Here is a 22,402-nt window from a genome sequence, read left to right as displayed (position 1 = left end):
TCCGCATATTAAGATTTATTGTAAAATAACCGTTTTTGGTTGGAAATCTGGAGCAACAGGTGGATTACACTGTTTCATTGAATAATATTTTTCCATGCCAACCGGGAAATAACCACTACGTCCCACTTATACGGACATATGAAGTTGTTTCATAGGAAAGAGTAGATTACGTCTCTGTTTAGAACTTTTTATTTTGCCGAGTGTTGCTTGTGCAACTCGAGCCCAATGCGAGGGATGTGTTAGAGAGTGTGTTATTTTAACACTGTAAGAAGGGTTTCTTTTTAGGTATTTGGTTCTGCAAGATTCGTAAAAATTCTTAAATTTTTGGATTTCTAAAAATTCACTGCGTTACCAGTCATAAGAAATCTCACTTTGTTGACTTGAAAAGTGTCGTGAAGTCGCCAACTCGAAAACAGGCTAAATAGTCAGAACACTCATATGAAGTCTTCACGCTTTTCATATTTTATTTGGCTTTGATAAAAGGAACGTAAATAAAATGTTTTTAGAAGACAAATTTATGAAAATGAAAACTGACTTTCTTTGATTACTCTATTTTCGAGTTGCCGACTTCACGACAATTTTCAAGTCAACAAAGTGATTTTTTTCAAATGAAATATATTGAGTGGGTATCGTTAGAAAATTATGACCTCTGACTATAAGATAAAAATTAGCTTCGATCAAAATATGTCCTTTCACTGAACTTTTGTGACAAAACGGTCTCAAAGAGGTGTATGAAAATTCATGAAATGAAAAATTTTGTATGGAGAAGGAACTGGTCCGATTTTACTGAATACTGTTCTGAGCTCCAAATAGGTCCCTGAATCGATGTGCGTTCTTAGTTTTTGGTTTTTGGGATGCTAGTTTTTCCCGGCTTTTATTTTGATTCCTCGTAAAGACAACGTACACTCGATGAGGGTACATCTCTCTGTATTAATATTCGAGGAATGTATTCCATGTTGTGCAAAACTCTTTGCAAAGGGACGATATGGTCGCCGTGTCGGGTCGTTGTGCTATTCAGTAGTGTGTCATAATCTGGACAAGCTGTCATCTTACCTTTTGCACCGAAGGCCCTCTTCTCAAAGGTGGCTGGTTCGTCAGTCTAATTTGGAAGTAAGGGCTTTTGGGCTAAATAGTGGTAAAGTTTGGTGGTTGACCTTTTGGTGGCGCGCTGCTGAGTGACGCTTCTGCCTGGCTCGGCTTTCATATTGTCCCACTGCAGAGAAAGTTTACGTTCGAACGGGCTAGTCTTATAAAATATGAGACTGGACCAGGTCAATGTCGAGCGGAATGTAAATCACAGGCTTTATCAATCCCAATGACAAGGACTGTGATTCGGGCGACAATGTTGCCTTACTCGCTGTCATTAGTGTAAGGTCTAAGGGGTGAGATACAGCTGTCCTCCCAGTGGCTTTCTAGAATTTACAGTCTAATGAAACGAGGTTGACGCCAGTCACTCTTTGCTTTCTGCCCTAAGGATTAGCTATCATCCTGGTACCTAATCATAGGGATCAGTTTGCTCGCCTGGAGTGATTCGTGTAGAGCGTAAGGCAATAGGTTGAGAAGGAGATGAGGTCCTGAAAAGGGCTTCAAGATTTTCATGATGACAGGGTAGCACAAAGGATCCCATGATCTGTGTGCATTGATCAGAAATGATCACCCTAACTGATTAAATCTAAATCTAGTTTTTGGGTGCATTTCGGAAAAACTTCTTTTCTGTTGAGGAGGGGTGTGGTAGATTTCAAATCTTGTGCTTCAATTTTTTTAACATGCATTTTACTATATAAAATGTGTATGTTACCCAGAGCTTGTCATTATTTTTGTCGCCGTTATCGATAACAGATGAATAGCCGTATGTGACTGGTTGATTTGGTTTATTGTAGTATTTAGTTGTTAGTTCCCTACCTTGTAAAAAGACTAAAAGTGTGTTCAGCTTGAAAATCTTTAGAAAATCTGTTGTCTGATACAAAAACGAAATTATCTCGCTGTCTGTATATATACAATACATGTATAATGTACATAAAAGACGAAATTGTATAACACTGTGTCCACACACCGTGTACTCTTTAACATAATATTATTTATTCTGCAAAAAAACAAAAGCTTTTCCCGTTATCCGATTTTCGTATTAGTGATGAGTAATCCAATTTTATTTCATCCACTCAAAAACCGAAAGACCGTAAAAATGGAGCGAATGTGGTCACATATAAAGTCGCACGAATATGATGAATTGGTGAAAATAATAGTCTAACTTTGGACGACCCATATATATAAAATAAAAATGTTGATAATAATACGCTGGTGAAACAAGTTGCCTTTCAAAAGAAAATCAACTTCTGATAGAATGTATTGAAAATGATGTGGTGTGTGGGTGTTTCGGGTAAATTTATATTTTGCATCCGATTCGAATGAGGTAGGTAGAAAACGGTTCAACTGGTAACTTTTAACATTCCGTGTGTCAGGGCCGCATTACTATTTCCGCAATCTCATCAAGGACTAACAACAGCACCATTTTTAGTGCTGTCCTACATTAGGGTTTTTGGAATATCCTTAATATATCTAGAGTTTTGATCTTTAAAATTCAAGAAGCCACATGAATGTGAGAATAGCATTCACACAAAAATAGTTATTTGCTTACCGAGGGAAGGCAATAGGAATATCCAACAATAGCGAATTTTGTGGCTAGAGCATATTTCGTATTTCCTCGAGGTGAGCATCAAGTTTTTCATATGTATCAGGTGTCACCTACAGTTTTTCCCCACGAAAACCATTTTTGAAAACCCAAACAAAGTGACAGTTCAAATGAGAAAGTTCGATTTTCTCCACACGAAAGAGAAAAAGCTCAGCCATTTTGTCACCTAGAAATGTCAATCGACCAGTCGTCAACAAAACACAATTTTCTCATTGCCCATTGAGGGGAGAAAATAAGGGACAATGTGAAAATAACTGTGTGTAACATGGTTATGGTGTGCGGGGTGAATTGCCTTATTTTATCGACACAAAATCCACTCCACGCCAAACAAGTAAATTCTGTATTTTACATAGTTAAGCGCTATCACGCATAGTATTTTAACTTTAGATTCTGACGCATATGAACGTTGTTGTCAATATAATTAGCCTAGCTAATAAAGGTCGTATTTAGGCCGTTTCTCTATTTTAATTTTATTATTGGTGAATACATATTATTGGTGAGTACATAACCATAATATGTACGCATTGATGTATGTTAATACAGGCGTATTCCTAACAGGAGCTTAAATTTTACACAACTAGTGTAAAATATGTGCATAAATCGATTCCCATATAAAAGGAAAAGAACTATTCGCTCGGACCAACGTTATCTACACATAAAATTAATTTTTACGTGAATGTTTTGCAATTTGTTGTTGTTGTTTGACGGATAAACTCAAAAACCTGAAAACGAGTAAAGTTCTATTCACGATTTCGGCTCGGATTGGTATGCGTCACACTAGAAGTACTTTTTTCACGATCTGTCCTATTGGTAGCAGTGGTAGCGGTAGTAGCAAATTATTTCCCAACGAATGGAACAAATGATGGAAATGGTGCTCTTTGTGTGAAATTCGATCCGATGCGTAAACACGCAAGAATCCATTTCCATCGTTTGTTACCGCATCCCAATCTCATTAACTGATAAGGTTCTTTTAATAAAAAAGCTTGGCTTACTCTACCTCACGTTCTTGAGTACATAATATTTTTACTCCATTTAGCCCCCGGGAAATGAGTAATTATTTCATTGACATTTACGTCAAAACTCATTTTCCGGGGCTTAGTGAGTAATATTTTACATAACCAGTGATAAAACGATGGAAAGTAGAGTTTTCGTGTGAATTTTGTTCATCCGTAATCCGAGGCGAAGCTTAATAAACTCACGAAAACGAGACTTTTCATTTTTATCCCGAGTTAATGCAATGGATTTTAACATACTGAGGACATTGAAATAAGTACTTTAAACATGAAAAGTACGATTTTCGACGCATGTAGGATATAAAATCATTTACGTAATTGTTTGGAACTTTGTATTTTGTCTTGTGAGGTTGTCCTTCGCCTTCGACCTCCAGCTGTTGAAAACAACAAATTTCCAAACTATAAAATTTTTCTGTTATTGCACCTCCAGTGCTTTATCAGCTTAACCAGTTCAAGGAAATAAATTGATGAACTCCCTTAGATATTAGATTAATCCGACTCTGTTCCGGCACGAATGCTTTTCTGCCACATACTACATTATTATGTTCTATTAAAAAAGTTTACTTCGAACAAATTCAGTTAATTTTGAATTTAGTAATGATTCTGCTTGACTAAATTCTTTGCAAATATAATTGCTGTGGGATTCGAATATAGTGCTGGCTTAACTATTTCGATTATATATTTGATTTAAAACATAGCACGCGAAAAGTCAGGGGGAAATGATGGTAAATAAAAGCTGAATACAAACTTTATTTACTCGGTAATGTTTTATTATGTATGTCGCATTTTTCTATTTCAATTGTAAATTTGTTTATTCGCTTCTACTTCCTGCCCATTCCGGTCGAATTCCGCTAAATTAAATTTGCGATGTAAAGCATCATGTAGGTTTTATTTAAAAAAAAAAATCTTCTTCCTTCACAGCCATTATTTGTCATCAAATTATTAACTACAATGGAACATTTGTTGAAATTCTCATAAACGGAATTAATTGCTGCGTCAGAAAATATTTATTTTTTAAAACAAAACGAACCAAAAAAAAAGTTGTGTGAAAATGGCTTTTGCCAGCACATAATAGTAGCAATAAAACAATAAAATTGTAATCAACATTTTCCGTCTAATTTGTTTTTCGATACAGAAAACGATATCGATAAATTGGTGTTATGTGTGACACAAACGGGAGCAACAACTACTGTTTAATATATGACGACACCTCATATAAATATTATAAATTACTAATATCTATGTGGGATAAAAGCTTTCGAACTGTATCGCCGATGCAATAAAACATCAATTCGGTTTGTTAAATACGAATTATATTTATTTGCTTGCGTATTAAGGGAATGCGGGTACGAATGTTAGCTGGCGTTTTTAGTTTAATTTAACCGGATTTGGAGTATTCATGTTTCAGAGCCATTTTACTTTCGAATGTCGATTTGCAAGTGATTTTTTTTTAGTGTCTATCGCTTTTATCATCCAACAACGTCCGTAGTCATATAGATTACAGGGGCTGTATTATATGAGTTGCATGACGCTTACGACGCTTACATCGTGACTCGTAAACCATGTCTCGAGTATGTTAAAATACAATTTATTTACATTTAATGTCCTAAGTGAAACTGTGTTTTGGCTTCACATCTCCGATTCCAGCATCTGTATTCATACGAACATTGTTCGATGTTCGATGAATTCATTTACTCCATTTTTCACAGACATATCCTTAAAAGTTATCCAAGTTATCTTACAGGTGACTGTAACATTATAGTAATGTTTCAAATTTCGATCACGTAATTCGGCGAGTTATTCAAATCACATTCAATCGAAGGGATATTATTTATGTGTGTCATTCATAGTGTATCTGCACCGTTGGAAATCTTTATTAATGAAATGCAATTTTTCCATGTAAATGCTGCAAATTTTTTTTCCCTATCTTCATTTACATTTGAATGAAATTTTGATCGATAAATTTTTCGATTCATCCTGAAATCAGAATTCAATTTTTTCTATTATTGTGGATTTGAAGATGGGGAAGTTTTCATATTGAGTTTCCAGAAATCTCATTGACGTATTGAATACAATTTGATGGAAGAGATCGTCCAGAAAGACGGTGTACTTTTTAGCGGGAGGAATAAATACAGCCAACTCAATTATGTTAGCAATTTTTATGCGACTTCTTGTTTTTATTCGTTCCACACCATCTACATTGTAATATTTATGTTAATACGGTTCGCATTGACTTTCAGACTTACTGTTTCTATGAGCACGCGTAGAGAGCGAGACAACTGGATACACATCATACAGGTGTGTAATTTATTGATGGTAGTGTAGAACTGTTGCAAAGTGCTTCTAATGACAGCTGTCAACTGTATTTAGAGTAGCACTCTGCACTCATCCGTTGAAGTGCGTTGATTGAACACATAAATTTTTTGTTAACAAAATTGAGTCAAGTGTAACAGCAAACAGCTGTTACTTTATTTCAGACTATGGGAAAGAGTGTTGACATAGCAGCTCTCTAGCACCGACACAACACACAAAATTATGTCAAATAGAGGACCTAGACCACTCTTTTTTTATACCAAGAAGTCCTCTATTCGACACAATGCTTAATATTGAGAAATGTCTCACTGAATTTCACCAAATGTCACTGAAAACTTTACTAAATTTAGTGAGTTTTACTAAATTTCACCAAATTGCATCGAAAAATTCAGTCAATTTTTCATTGAAATTTGGTGAAATTTAGTGAAACCCTCCTTATGATTTGATTTGACATAATGTTTGTGTTTTGCCTGTGCTAGAAAGCTGCTGCGGCTATTGAAAATGTTTACGAAAACGCCTGCATGCTTTTTGGATTCACCCCAAAGATTCATCTTCGATCTCTATTTTTTTTTTCATCGAATTAATTAATTCTGATAATTTATGAGAAATTCCCTGCAGTTCAAAGGTAAGCATTGACATGAATATTCATCATCGTTCATAAACGAAGTCAATGTTGTTTTGAAGTTTTGCAATGTAAAGTATAGGTATACACGACTTATCATTTTCTTTAGTAAAAGTTTGTCTTATTTAAATGTTATCATAATACATCTATCGTTGAGAAAATGGTACCGTCATTGTCGTAACATGAGTACGGCACGCTTTTAAAATTAATTGGAAAGGGAAGTTCTGTCGGCTAAGTGAAAAGACTTATGCAAAAGAAAACTAAAAATTGAATAGCCAAGTTTGAAGGAAATTCTAGTCTCGGACACATCCCCCGTTATATTCAAATGTTTCCTTTAATGTATACTTAAATTGTGAAAATAGCCCGGACGAGGTACATAAGTTAAGTGCGTACGTAGGTGTGGAAAATAAAATCTCCTGCGAATTTTACAGTACTTTTTCAATCAATTTTCTTTATGGTAACAACCGAATTAATATTGTTTCGACGTCTTACCAGGTAACGTAATAAGTTCTTATCTAACCAACTAACTGACTAACTTTAAAAATCCTTTGATCCTTTTTAAAATATTCAACAAATTAATTTGAAAGGAAATCAATATAACCTGCTCTAGTGTATCTACCGCTACCGCATGCATATATATGTAAATCCATGTATTATCCTGAACAAAATTTGTTTGATAATAGCTTCGACAGTCAAATTTAATTAATTTATAATTTCGTGTTGTACTTTCGTTTATAGAATGTTATTGCACACCGATTATCAATAGCATTTTAATCAGATCGATGGATTGAAATTTATATGTATTAACAACCCATAGCGAGAATCGGATCGAATTAGAATTTTTAATGATAATTGAAAGTTTGTTTAATTAATTCAGTAATGATTACGGTTTAACAGTGTGTTGGATGTGTAGATATTTGTTGATAAAATGTTTTTGAATTTTTAGTGCAACCTCTGGTGTGTCGCAACTGAATAAATTTATGGTTGCAATACAAACGAAAATGCGAAAAGCTTTGACCCAATTTTCAGTTGTTTTTTTTTCAACAATTTAATTTTAACGGAACAATCAATCAACATCAAGAATTTAGCGTACAAGGACTCGCTTGACGTGAAGACACTAACTGGTGGAAAAGTCCACTTTCTTCCCAAGACGAAACGAAACGTGCTCGTTAGTGTTCCAGCACTGAAAGATGTCAGAAAGACCAGTTTGAAACATTGAGACCAATCTGCACGGATGGTCTTAATTTTATCAATGAAATGTAACAAAAAACAAAGTCGTAGCTGGGGAGCTGGGAGAGCCGTTAGAGAGAATGTTTATACAAAGATTAAGTGTTGCAGTCCAAAGTCATAATGCAGGTTGTGTTAATGGCACAGTTCCTGCTGGAGAAGCGTTGGACGAAATATTTAATTTGTATGTTGTTCGTTTCTTTCAGCATTTATGTTGGAGTCTGAGAACTTTAATTAAAATTATTTAATTTTTATGTCAGATCTGTGATAACCTGGTCAGATTACCTGACACTGGACTCATTTTTTCAGCTTTCAGTTTTAGGTCCGGCTACAGGTTGTTTGAAAAGATATCTGAATCGGACCTGAAAACTGTTCGATTTGTGGTTCCACATCAGGTCAAACGTGATCTGTTTCGACATTCGACCCTTAGCCTCGCCCTTAGCTTCAAGTACTAAGCAATCACCCTGTCAATGTTATACAAATAACAACGGTCCTAGTGAATGAGTGTTTTACCTCGTTTAGTTCTTATGCTCTGTGCTCGAATTACAATCATGTTTTATTTCGATACTAAACACTAAAAGTCAAAGACCTGACCTGACCGTCACTGATTGATAACATAGAAATTCAATTTAAACGCAATCGATTTTAAGGTGCCGAATAATATAAACTGATACAACAACCCATCGGGCATTGTGTGGTGTAACTATGTAGAGACAAAGATATGTACAAACGAATAAATAAAATGCAAGAAAATTAAAAATGTTAATTTGGAAAAGAAATTTATTCAACAATTGCTCAGTGTAGTTCACTAAAATTTCCGTATTTGCGTTTAGTCGTCGATTACGGTTTCTTGTAGAACGTTGGTTGAAGCGTCCTTTTTTAACGTACAAGGCTTCCAGTGTTAGAGGGAGTTACAAATGCCCATTTAATTGTGAGGAACCACTTATAGATGCAGATTAAGTAAATCTAACTGTTGACTTAACGGACGGAAACAAAATTTTAACGTGAGAAAAAAGTGTTGAGAAATTATGCCCAACTCATCAGGAATGTCTTCGAGACATTTGGATAACCGTGCTAATGGATACAGTGAGTTGTTAGACGAAATTACTGGTAATATCGATAATACAAGAAAATAAAACAACAACTACGGAGTGATTATTTGACCGCGCGGGCGAATAGCCAATCCTTGAAGTGAAGACTACTTAACCACACGGTCAAACGACATTTTTTTTTGTAGACTATTTGACAGTGCGGTCGAATAGCCAGTTCTTTTTTTTGTAGATTTTTGTTTATTTTGACTGCTCCCCTCGTGAAATCATTTGAAAAAACTGAACTACTGTTTAACCAAGAAATTAGTTAATTGATCATGATTTGCAAGAGGCTCTGATTCTTATGTTTAGTCGCTGACACCCCACGATCACGATCTTATATAATCGTGGGTTGTGCTGGTTCCCAAAGCGCAACGCCCTCTGCACTCGCTTTAATTATTGAATTGAAATTCAAGAACTCATAATTCAACTTTCGATGAAATCAAAAGGATCCGTGAAATAAGTTGCAAAGCGGCAACATACCGCCAATCACGATCAAATACACCCTACGGATTACCATACAAATTGTCGGTGCTGAGAAAAGGGATGAAAGACAATGTCAAAATTTCGTCCTTACTTAATTCTAACGTCTACATTAACTCAGCCCTCTAACCAGTAAACATTTCTATTTATTTGTTATGACAATCTAATTGGTAAATTAATGGGATTATTAATTAGCTTGTAAGTTATTCATTGTTTAATTGCTTGTTTAATTAGAACAATTAGAATTTTCGTTGTATAACACAAATGTGCAATATGAAAAGAATTGATTGCCAATTTGAGAACCAGATTTTGTTAAACGAAAACCTTATATGTCGTAGATGTAGGAAAGTGCTGTATCGTGGAATACAGAGAATCTTATTTTAATTAATTTTGTTCATCATACAGTCAAAGGCAGTGAAATTTCAGCATGAATTTCCTTCAGTTCTTTGTCAGCTGATCCACCCAAACAATCAAACCTGTTTTTACGTCTTTATACGGTTTTACCACTACCACGCGCATGCAGCTTCAATTGTATAAGTATAAACCGTTTTGATTGTATGTGTTGGGTGGATGAGCTGAAAAACAGCTGAAGAAAATTCATGCTGAAATTTCACTGTCTCTGTCTGTACCACGAATTGATGGACAACATTCCATGTATCGACTCAACTTCAAGTTTCGTCAGAGATAATTTTTGTGAAAATATTTTCCTATATTTTCTTCAATTTTCCCACATTTTCCTAGGTCTTACCTAATTTTCCTTAAATTAAAAAAAAAATATTTTAGGAAAATTGTAGAACAATTGGCGAAAAGTATGAACATTTAGGAAAATATGGATAAATCATAGCACTTCTTCTAATTTTTTTTTAAGATTTTTGACTTGCACAGCTTCTACCATGAACACTGAATTGACAAGTGTCAAATTTGGAGGCTTTAGTGATAACAGCTACCGCTTAGGATATGATTGCTAGTATGTTTTAAATAACTTATAGAACGAGAACAAGTCATATCTTACAAAGTAGGGATTTTATCAGCCTCCGAAAATTTTTCTATGTTCGTCCTAGGAGCAGTGCTGTGAATAAAGATTTTCCCGAAAACAGTCTCTGAATTCAGCTAATGCTTTCGCAAACATTTTCTTCCTGAAAGGAAACGATATCCCAAGTTCGCTGTACATGCACGAATACGAACGATCAATTAAAGCGCCAGAAGAGTTTTGGGGCGAAATCGGAGAGAAAGTCGTGCATTGGGATAAGCCGTTCGAAAAAGTTTTGGATCATTCGGATCCACCGTTCACAAAATGGTATACCGGTGGTTACATAAACGCTTGCTACAATGCTGTCGATCGACATGTTGCAGCTGGACGCGGAAATAAAGTGGCTTTGATACATGACAGTCCTATGACGAATACTGTCAGACATGTTACGTACAATGAGTTACAAGATCAAGTAAGTGAATGTTTGGAATTGCCGTAATAGATGGTTGGAGGAGTGTTTTTTTGCTGTCACCAGTAGTGTCTAGTGAAATTTTTATCGTAAGCTTCTTGTTTAGGTATCGCGAATGGCTGGAGGACTTCAAAAATTGGGTGTGACAAAGGGGGATAAAGTTGTTATTTATATGCCATTGATTCCGGAAGCAGTAATTGCCATGTTGGCTACTGTTCGCCTTGGAGCAGTTCATTCCGTTGTTTTTGGAGGTAGGTGTCGCAATAAACGAACTTTTTTTTTAATTAGCGGTAAAAAATGAGCTTTTCAGTTTTCGCCTTACTCGAAATCCCATTTGCATTTCAAATTATCGTTTTCTTTGACCTGATGCATACTGATTTTACATTATTTTGAATGAATAACTAAAATAGGTCTTAATGAATGGATTCCGAAACGTTCTCGGATCCAAATATAAATATAAAAAAATCCGTCACAATACAAATGAATGCTGAAAAGGTTAAACATTTACATTGAACCGTAATGTCGATGACATACGTTAAGGCAGAAGGAACAGCTTTCGCTGGAGTGTTTTTTTAAAAAGTAATTTTACTAATTTTGAATTTATTGTTATTGGATTGCCTGAGTGGTTGCTCGATTTTGGTTTCTTTTTTTGTGGAAATTAATTAAATCAGGAAATTAGGCTAGAATACATTACGTACCTGCTTTAAGAATTTTTTGTTTTTTTTTACTTTTTGTTAGTTCGTTTTCCATTATATGTTCCACAGGTCGCTGAAACATAAGTACACTAAGCAATATATTTTATCACTTTGTGCAAGCAACAGAAATGCAACTTACGACTCGGTTCGTAAATCAGGCCTTGTCTACTAAGCACTTAATTTTGTCGCTTCGGATGTGATCTGGCTCCTTCTAAATTTCGAGGAATTTTAAATGTTAGGTTGGAAGTATGCCAATTCTATCTCAGTCGAAAAGCAATATAAATCAACAATTTGTCATCCGTTGGACCCAATGACGTCTGTAGTTACACTCCACAACAGTCACTTCATGAAAAAATGTAATAAAAAAAAATTATGGAAACGGAATAGTTATTGGTGCAGCCACGGTGGGGCTGAACGAACTTTAAATAAACATGTCGACTTCCATCTCGGTTCTTTTCATAGCTGAGTTAAGGGAAGTCGTGTACTATCCAACGGCACATGTTGCAGGCGCAACCGCTGAGCCGTTTCTGAGAACAAGGAATATCGTCGCCTGGCTCCGCGGAAGTTGCTGGACCAGTGTTTGAAACTGGAATCGGTAGAGGGACAAATTCTAAGAACAACCATATATATATAAAAATTATTGCTCTCGGTCATTTGGTCGCAGAGCAATAGAAGGTGAAAGTCGAAAATTCCACCTGTTCAAGGGGTGATGCCTCCTCGACGAAGTTCTCGATCCAGCACTTTAATAGCGTTTCAAGACAAGGTTAATGAGCTCTTTTGAATGGCAATAAATTTTTTTTGAAAGTCGTCTCTTTTGGTAAATTTTCAGAAAAGTCACTTTTTTGCTACCCTCGGTGAACTTTGGCTACTTCCATACCTTGCCGGTTGAAATAATTCAACACAACATACCTTTTAAAAGTTAGCCTGAAGTCCTTTCCAATGATACCAAATATGCCATATATGATTCTCAGCAAGAACTGTTTATGATAAAGATTTTGCATCGAGGTCGGGCTACTAGCAAATTTAGGGTCATTGAAAACGAAATTTCTATTCTTATGTTTGTTATGGCAAAATAAGCAGATATTATACGACGGATAACTCACGTAAGTCGATTAGACATAGCTCAAAGACAATAATTTGTAATATTTGTAAATTTCGTTTTCCATGACCCTAAATTTGCTAGTAGCCCGACCTCGATGCAAAATCTTTATCATAAACAGTTCTTGCTGAGAATCATATATGGCATATTGGGTATCATTGGAAAGCTTAGACTTCAAGCTAACTCGACCAAGGTATGTTGTGTTGAAATATTCCAACCGGCAAAGTATGGGAGTAGCCAAAGTTCACCGAGGGTAGCAAAAAAGTGACTTTTCTGAAAATGTACCAAAAGAGATCACTTTCAAAAAATTTTTATTGCCATTCGAAAGAGCACATTAACTTTGTCTAGAAACGCTATTAAAGTGCTGGATCGGGAACTTCGTCGAGGAGGCATCACTCCTTGAAGAGGTGGAATTTTCGACTTTCAGCTTCTATTGCTCTGCGACCAAATGACCGAGAGCAATAATTTTTACATGGTTGTTCTTAGAATTTGTCCCACTACCGATTTCAGTTTCAAACACTGGTCCAGCAACTTCCGCGGAGCCAGGCGACGATATTCCTAGTTCTCAGAAACGGCTCAGCGGTTGCGCCCGCAACATGTGCCGTTGGATAGTACACGCCTCCCCTAACTCAGCTATGAAAAGAACCGAGATGGAAGTCGACATGTTTTTTTTAGGTTCGTTCAGCCCCACCGTGCAGCAGGTATCAAGGATGTCGTGAGGTCCAATAGGTCTCCACTATACGTATCGTTGGCACGACATCGAATTACAGTAGACATGTATGAGCAGTTTTTGTCTGCCTGTGATATTGTATTAACGATAGGTAGTGGAAGGTCTTTGGTGTCATTATTTGAACTTATTCCACCACAGATACCCGCCGATGCTCTAAAATAACTGTCTCGTTACCATTACTTTTAAAATTTGTTTGTGAAGCATCTGCAGCGGAACCACATACGGCATTGGGACCAATGGATTCGTGTTTCGTACTCATTGCATCGAAACCTATCCAACGCACTTTGCCACCATTTATGCACAAAACCTGTGTTAACTAGGGAATCGAATTCAAAGACCGTTGTGAATAATGCTTCGAATTGAGAGATCATTGATGCGATCGGGGCCTCTATCTGATTTTGTATGAAGTTGATTGAGGACGAGGGATTTTGATTGCATTGTTATGTTTGAGACGTTGATTATTAAGAGTAATTTATCGACCAACCCCAGTCCATAGATCTTTAATTAGAGGGTGAATCAGAGCTCCAGCATCGCCTAGTGAATATAGTAGGTGTGTATCGAGTAGTCGTCGAATTCGATATTTTTAAGTTTGGCAAAAATGTTGACTCAGGGACGCTGACATCCTCCTAATTGAGGTGTGTCAGATCTCAGTATTTGTCACTTTTTAAAAATTTGACTTCGGATTTTTCTAATTTTGGGTATGGTGACCGAAGGTTGTATGTGGCACTCCCACTGCTGCCTTATAGAAGTCGGTGCCACTGTACTAGATCTTCTATGTGAATTTTAAAAAAACTTTTTTTTTCGAAAATTCAGGTTTTGCTGCCAGTGAATTGAGCACACGCATTGAACATGCCGAGCCCAAAATCGTAATTGCTGCCAATTGTGGAGTTGAACCGACGAAAGTTATCAGGTTAATTATCACGTACTTATTATCGTAAGCAACATCAGTGGATAAATTGCATATCTTATTTAGATATCTAGACATCTTACACGATGCGCTGGCCATGTCTAAATGGCAACCAATATGTAGCGTCATATACCAAAGATACAACATATTGTCGTCTGCGATAGATCCGAAAACCGACATTCTGTGGGAAACCATTTTAACGCTAAACGATCCGGTCAAATGTGTCCCAGTTGAAGGTAAAAAGTGAATGAAATAATTTTCGAAAAGAACGAGAATGTTTCCGGTATTCAACTATATGGAAGAACTCGCTTCAACCATCCCTTTCAGTCGATAATAAACGACTGTGACATTTTCATTCCAGCAAACGACCCTCTCTACTTATTATACACATCGGGAACAACAGATAAGCCGAAAGGTGTACAGAGACCTACTGGTGGACATCTCGTTAGTTTAATGTATTCGTGCACAGCCATTTATGGCTTAAAACCAGACGACGTATGGTGGGCTGCATCAGATTTGGGATGGGTTGTGGGACATTCGTACATATGCTATGGTCCACTCTTGTTCGGGGCAACGGTAGTGATGTATGAAGGGAAACCAGATCGAACGCCAGATCCGGCACAATATTTTCGGTAAAAAGACTTGAGTGAAACTGTTTAAGTCTATCAAACATGCTGAGATTGTGTTCATTGTTGAACTTTCTCAGAATCATCGAACAACACAAAGTGTCTGCACTATTTTCGGTTCCAACCGCTTTTCGTGTCATTCGCCGAGTGGATCCGGAAATTAAATTCGGTCGCAAATATTCGACAAAATCGTTGCGAACGATTTTCATTGCTGGCGAACATTGCGATTTGGAAACGAAAAATTGGATGGAGAAAACATTCAAAGTGCCAATCCTCAATCACTGGTGGCAAACGGAAACTGGTTCGGCAATAACCGCAACCTGTATAGGGTTGAATCAGAATTTACATCCACCGAATCTGACGACTGGACTGCCATACCTCGGATATGATAGTAAGTTGTTACGAGCATTTTGTCGGCTTCGAATTGTGGTTCACTGTTTTGCCATTTACAAATCAGTAAGAGTTGCGCGACCCGATGGAACGTGGGCACTCCCGAATGAGCTTGGAAGACTGGTGATAAAATTGCCACTGCCACCGGGAAATATGTCCACATTGTACAAGAACAACGAACTGTTTGAAAAAACCTATTTCCAGAAGTACCCGGTAAGTTGCAGTTGCAATTCTGTTACCAGGGTGATAACAGACCACTGGAATTTTAACTTCACAGGGTTACTATGACACAATGGATGCAGGATACATAAATGAAAGCGGATACGTCTTTGTTACAGCACGTGACGATGATGTTATTAATGTAGCCGGTCATCGCATATCAACCGCAAGTCTAGGTAAATTTACCTACCGATCCTCAGCCTATTGATTGTTGTACTAATTTCAAATCCTTGATAGAGGACGCAGTCTTACGTCATCCCGATGTTGTGGACGCTGCGGTGTTCGGCGTAAATTATTCACCTCACCTTAAGTGATCACTGTTTCACTCTGTATTTCAAATAGGTACCCGAACCAACGAAAGGCGAAGTACCGTGCTGTCTCTACGTCACGAGATCGGATGTCACGAAATCAAGTGCTAAATTATCGGTCGAATTGATCAACATTACCCGAGAAATAATCGGACCGATTGCCGCTTTTCGATTGGTCGCTGCGGTGCAGGCATTGCCCCGGACAAGATCGGGTAGGTTTTTGATTCAGTCGATGGGATGTTTGATTTTCTGACGGATTGCTTGCAATAGGAAAAACAATGAGAAAAGTGATGGCCGACCTGGCTCGTAACAAGCAAATTATCGTTCCCGCTACGATTGAAGATGCAACAGTTTTTCCGGACATCAAACGAGCATTGCAAGAACTCGGCTATGCAACAACAGCTCCGGATCCACTAATGAGTCGAAAGGAGTGACGCTGAATCGGAGCACCATAGCACTATAGTACGAGGGAATAATAGTTTTGATTTCTGTAGCTTAAGACCAAATGACAAAAACCGTAGATGTAAAGCCAACATTTCCACATTAAAAGAAAAACGTTTACTTCGACTTCTTCTTTGCCTTTACATTGCCATCACTTTTGTTAGGTGTTTTCCGTTTCGCAGCCAGTGGCATGGGTTCGTCCATTTGCTGATCGTCGTCTTGGATCGATCGAACACTGAATCCTTCGATGTACGGTTTGACAAGCTCGAGAACTAACTTTTCGTGCTGAACATTCGACGAATCCAGACTCAGACGAACGGTAACTGGATCAAATGAGTGGAATACAACATTTCCACATTGTTGGGTGTGTTCCTGTTGATCGGGAAAAATGATTATATTGGTAGCCGCCACTTCCCCCTATTGATCAACTCACCTCCTCGTTGTATACAAATTCGACGGCAAACTTTTTCCCTTGGCCTTTCTTGCCGGATACGTAAATGGTACCCTCCAAGCCAAATTTCGGTATTAGCACCTGCAATGCATTTTTGCGAACAAACAGCACATAACTGAAAAGTACGTGCAAAGCGTTGCAATTGTATGCAATATTCTGAAATGATACTCCCCAACTCACCCTTCCTCTTCCTGTGTGCGACCTTTGAAAAACAAATGGGTATTCAGTGCCACCGATGCCCTACCCGCATATTGTGCCATTCGATTCCGATAATTAAGGTTGTTACACAGGGCCGATGTTTTACGCTTGTCCAGTAATTCGGGATACGTGCTGTCGGCACCTATGCAAGCCGCTAACAATCGATGAACGATTATGTCCGCGTAACTGCCATGGGCGAAATTTATTATTTTTTTTAATTTTTCAAGAAACCGTTACACCTACCGTCGAATGGGTGACGTAAAATGTGTATAAATTGGAGCAGCCAGACCGTAATGGAAAAACTCCGCTTTTTGAGTTGTTCCGCTAATGAAATAGACAGCTTGCATCATGCAACGAGTGGCCAATATTCGCAGCATAGTGTTGAAGTAAGGGTTGTCCGGTTTCTTTGCTTCATCCAATGACAGAGCCAACTGTCGTCCCGTTGATGTGTCGATGTCGAAACCTGTAAGTCGTCCGTATTGCTATATCAGATGAATGGACAAAGTGTCCTTAGCTTACCTTGATTACGGCCCGCTTTGATTAACGGCTCAAAATTGGTCTGAGGCGGTTCGGGATGCCGACGCAGCATAGCAAATTCCGGGAATTCTTTTTCAATTTTCTCAGCGACGGATACATTGGCCAGTAACATAAACTCTTCGACCATTGAATTGGTGTCGCGAATTTTTTTCGCTTCAACTTCAATGGGATCATGAGTCTCGTTGTCGATTTGAAAACGAATTTCGGGCGATGCCAAAACCAGAGCACCACTCTCCACTCGTCGTCGCTTTAACACTTTCGCCAATTTGTTGAGATTTCTCAACGACATGGCAATATCGTGTTGCTGGCTCGGATCGTCGATGATAAGTTGAGCTTCTTCGTAGGTCATTGCCTTTTTCGATTCGATGATGCTCTTGTGGAATTTAGTATTCAAAATGTTGGCTTCCTCGTCCACTTCCCATATGCAAGAGAAAGCGAATCTAACTTCATTGCCACGCAACGAACACAAGTTGGAAGACAACAACTCCGGCACCATGTCAATACGTTTGTCAACTAGGTAGACCGTCGTTGCCCGTTGAGATGCTTCTTTATCGAGAGCATTTCCCGGTCGAATGAAATGACTGACATCGGCAATGTGTACACCAACTTCAAGATTCCCCTTCGGTAAATTCCGACAATGCAACGCATCATCAATATCGGTACAACCGGGTGGATCAACGGAACAAATGCAGATGTCACGTAAGTCTACTCGCTTAGCTTTGTCCTAGAGGAAAGTACGATTAGTGGCTGGATAGCGGCACTGAAAATCGGTGACTCACTTCATCTGTTATCGTCCAAGGTAACTTGGGTAGGAAACTGAGAACTTCCTCCGAGAATTTGCTGTGTGGAACATCGTGCTCCAGCAGAAGTACTTCGTTTTCCGTGGCCTTGTCGCCGAGTGGTCCAAGCGCTCGCACAAAATGACCCTTGGGATATCTGAAAATGATCAGTTCTCAGCTGAACCAGTCTCATTTAATTGTATATTCTACTACCTTGAATGTCTCGGCCATTGATCGATGGCCACTATGATTCGTTGCATGTGTAACTGTTCCGCTTGCCTCGTTTCGATTCTGATCTTCGGAATCTTCCGTTCGGCAGGCACAAAAATATGCCTGGTCGCTCCTTGCACCAAATTCGGTTGTAATATGCCACAATATTGCCGCCACTTTCGACGAATTATACCAACAATGCGACCGGTCGGCGATCGTTCAGCCACATCGGTCGCTTTGATTTGAGGTAGGAAATTGGCTTCTTCTTCCAGTACATCGTCCGGATTTTCGGTGTCGTCTTGCAAAATAATTTCGCTGGGAGCCGTCCACTTTTCTTCCGGTAATATTTCAACGGCTACGATATCACCATCAACGGCCCGGTTCAGTGCATCCCGTCCTTGGATCAATATCTAGAGAAATTTCGTTCGATCATTTGAATCGACTGTGCTTGGGTCGCATAATTTTCTTACAAACTTTTCGTAGCCTTCCACATTGACTGATCCCTCCAAATAGTTTTCCCGTGAAGCGGCAAAGGCACCTTGATGTAACAGACCGTCCTTGATGCCCTCATGAATTTGCGATGGTGTCAAATGCGGTGGATAAATTGCCACCTTAGTGCTCTCCGTATCATAATTTTTATGCGACAGCTTGTCTTGCAGAGTCGGATGATCCGTCAATGACTTGACATAATCGGCGGCTAATGAAAGCGAAATTCGTTGCAGATTCGATGTAGCGTCAGGTTGGATTTAACTCACCTGAACACACCAACAGTCCGTCATCCAAAGCCTTTCGACGATTATCAGCATCGTCAGTCAACAGGACGGCTCGGATGCGATGTTTTTTATGTTGTAGGTGATTGTCATACCATTTTGTGGCGACTCGAATTGCCCGATCATTTCGGTCGTTGGCTGATTCACCGGGAAGTCTTACAACGTACGTTTCCCTACATCAAATGGCATATTAAAACAATTGCTCGTGATGGCTGCTGTTGTCACTACTATACCAACCTGTGGTGTTCGTTCACAAAAATGTAAAAATTACGCGACCGATCTGCAACAACTTCACGAAATTTCTTGTAGACGGACGAGCTTTTGTGCTTGATTTCATCAAGTACGGTGTATAAGACGATGACATCGCTAAGAACCTGCGAAGTTAAAAGATGGTAGGCGATAAACCAGGAAACATTGTCGCATTCAACTTACATCTTCCTCAAACACGTCGATATGGTCTAGAACGGCATTCGTGTCCAACACCAAATAATGTGGAAATGGGTAGAGGCTGCTCTTAGATTCCGGCTGCTTCGCTAAGACCTTATCGTGCGGTTCGTGGTCACATTCAACACAGAACTCCGATCCACAGTAGATGTCATCGCGTAAATAGTGTTCTCGGACAATCTGTTAATCAAAAATTGTTGCACATAACCTCAATGAATGTGATGAAAAAAAGGGACATGCTACAGTTCCACCTATGAATTGACTGAATTTCAGTTACCTTTAATATGTTGCCTCGTTTAGTTTTGCGTAAAAATACTTTACTCGTAAGCATTTTTTAAGTTTTAAAATTGCGTGTTCAACCGGTTGTCAACCATGTCAAAACAAATGGAAATGTCAAAGAAACGCCATCCATCACGCTGTCAACTTTGTCAGCAAAAACTATTCAATGAACGCAACGACGAATGTGGATTTACATTTTCCCGCGAACACTTTTCTGGCTTTAAAGACTTCGAAATCTACAAATTAATAAGTTTGTTCCAAAGCTATACGACAAGGGGCATTACGACTTTTCAAATTACTGTCAAATTTCATTCATAGAGACATTATGAAAACCGATCTCTATGGACAAAATCGTGTTCGTTCGGCCAGTGAAAACTAGTGTTTACAGCTACTTGGAAAGCAGAAGTGGTTCTTGAATGCCATATTTTCTGCTGGGTTCACCATATCAAGGCTCTGAAAGAACAGGTTAAGACAAATTGCGTCAACGGCTGCGAAGTTTATATGAAAAATGCAACTTAAGGCCCGTCATTGGGAAATGACAGGACAATTTCCCGAAAATGTATGTAAAATTTTATCACAAAAATTCACCGAAAAATTTCAAAGAAACTCACCTCTTATTCTTTCCATTGTATTCGGGCACAGTCTCTTTAGGTCGCCAAGGCATATTTGAACACTAAAACACTTTTTACTTGATGCAAAAACAAAAAGTTTTTTTTGTTTTGTCGCGACAAAAACAGAGAAAATATTTCGACACAACTGTGACACTCCGCTACTATAAGTACTAGAATCAATGTTTGCTGTGTTCACTTCGGCGGTAAAATATTTTCATTCAAAAAAAGTTTCGGACATTTAAAAACAATCATCAAACGGTTGACAAAGGGTAGCGTATACATTTAATAATGCTCATCGACCATTTTTTAAAGCTTTACGAGAGCTCAGCGGACATTCTCTCAACGATGGGAGAGCATTTATTAAAAATTTAGCCTCTCGTAAGACTGCGCTGAGCGTAAATAAATGTTCGTTCCTCTTTAGTAAGCTAAGAAGACTTCGCGAAGTCTAATTATGCCACCTCTTTGAATAAAAATATCGGCTGAGCTCTAATAATTCTTCGCTGAGCTTTAACAAACCTCCGCTGGGCTCTAATAATTCTCCGCTAGGCTTCAGGAAGTGTCCGTTAGGCCTAAGCAAGTTGCAGGAAGGCTTAATGGAGCGAATCGGACACTCAGCGGAGATCTGCCAAAGCTAAGTGGAGTCTTATTAAATCATAGCAACAATTATTAGGTATCCGCTGATGCTTATTGAGTGTTCGCTTAGCTTCATTACCTTACTACAACGTGCTAAGGTCTGACGGACTCTTACTGAAGCCTAGCGGAGAATTATTAGAACTCATTAAAGGTTACTACAACGTGCTAAGGTCTGACGGACTCTTACTTAAGCCTAGCGGAGAATTATTAGAACTCATTAAAGGTTTGTCAAAGCTCAGCGGAGAATTATTCGACCTCAGCCGATATTTTTGTTCGAAGAGGTGGCATAATTAGACTCAGCGAAGTCTTGTTAACTTACTAAAGAAGTGGGAGAGGTTACAATTTTAATAAATATCTACCATCGTTGAAGTGTCGGACACTTTTTTGAATGAAAATATTTTACCGCCGAAGTGAACACAGCAAACATTCATTCTGGTCCTTATAATAGCGGAGTGTCACAGTTGTGTCGAAATATTTTCTGTGTTTTATCGCGACAAAACAAAAAACAAAATTTTGTTTTTGCATCGAGTAAAAAGTGTTTTAGTGTTTAAATATGCCTTGGGGACATAAAGAGACGGTGCACGAATACAATGGAAAGCATCATGGGTGAGTTTCTTTGAATCTTTTCGGTGAATTTTTGTGATAAAATTTTCCATACATTTTCGGGAAACTGTCCTGTCATTTCCCAATGACGGGCCTTAACAAAAAAAAGTTTTGAATTTTCCAATAAAATATTTTCTTCAAGTTGATTTCTCCAAAGTTCTACATATAAACAACGCAGCCGTTGACGCAATTGTGTGTCACCGCCCTCGTGATCAACTCAGAGTTGTCTTAACCTGTTCTTTCAGAACCTTGGATTTCTCAAACTATCTGTAGTGAGTGCGTTTATAAAATTTGGTGTCACCCGCCTTCGTGGTTGTACTAACCTGTTCTTTCAGAACTTTGGTTCAAATATTGAAACACACGAACAATTTTGTGCTCAAGGGATTGACAATTATGCTGGATTTTTCATTTTCTAGCAAGTAGTGAAAAGGTTGTTTCCAAGGTGAAATGAAATGTTAAACCGTTATCGATAGAGCCATAACCTCAACACTATTAACAATGCAATTCTCAAAATAACAAAGAAAAATAAATTGTGGTTCTATGGATGACATCGGTTCGCGTTCGGTTCATTTTGTTCGGCTTAACCGTTGGAAGAAAC

At 38.3% G+C, this 22,402-nt stretch overlaps 2 protein-coding genes across 2 annotated transcripts; one reads left to right on the top strand and one right to left on the bottom strand.

Annotated features, from left to right (window-relative positions):
* The first annotated feature begins 8,685 nt into the window (after nt 1-8,685).
* On the top strand, nt 8,686-16,415 carry LOC119077750 (acyl-CoA synthetase short-chain family member 3, mitochondrial). Its single transcript, XM_037185058.1, has 12 exons — nt 8,686-8,950; nt 10,579-10,877; nt 10,981-11,125; nt 14,212-14,308; nt 14,372-14,541; nt 14,667-14,937; nt 15,012-15,322; nt 15,389-15,534; nt 15,599-15,716; nt 15,778-15,827; nt 15,883-16,060; nt 16,119-16,415. Exons 1-12 carry the CDS (start codon nt 8,893-8,895, stop codon nt 16,280-16,282), a joined length of 2,007 nt encoding a protein of 668 aa, XP_037040953.1. The 5' UTR covers nt 8,686-8,892; the 3' UTR covers nt 16,283-16,415.
* LOC119077749 (exosome complex exonuclease RRP44) lies at nt 16,384-20,093 on the bottom strand. The gene is made up of 12 exons (XM_037185057.1): nt 19,956-20,093; nt 19,667-19,858; nt 19,472-19,608; nt 19,220-19,407; nt 18,935-19,161; nt 18,468-18,874; nt 18,255-18,411; nt 17,458-18,199; nt 17,182-17,401; nt 16,921-17,124; nt 16,723-16,855; nt 16,384-16,661 (listed from the first exon to the last, which is right to left on the bottom strand). Exons 1-12 carry the CDS (start codon nt 20,007-20,009, stop codon nt 16,407-16,409), a joined length of 2,916 nt encoding a protein of 971 aa, XP_037040952.1. The 5' UTR covers nt 20,010-20,093; the 3' UTR covers nt 16,384-16,406.
* Nucleotides 20,094-22,402: the final 2,309 nt, after the last annotated feature.

Source organism: Bradysia coprophila, unplaced genomic scaffold (assembly GCF_014529535.1).
Source record: "Bradysia coprophila strain Holo2 unplaced genomic scaffold, BU_Bcop_v1 contig_24, whole genome shotgun sequence".
Classification (NCBI taxonomy): domain Eukaryota; kingdom Metazoa; phylum Arthropoda; class Insecta; order Diptera; family Sciaridae; genus Bradysia; species Bradysia coprophila.
The sequence above is the reverse complement of the archived record's forward strand: the minus strand, read 5'-3'. Positions and strand labels throughout refer to the sequence as shown.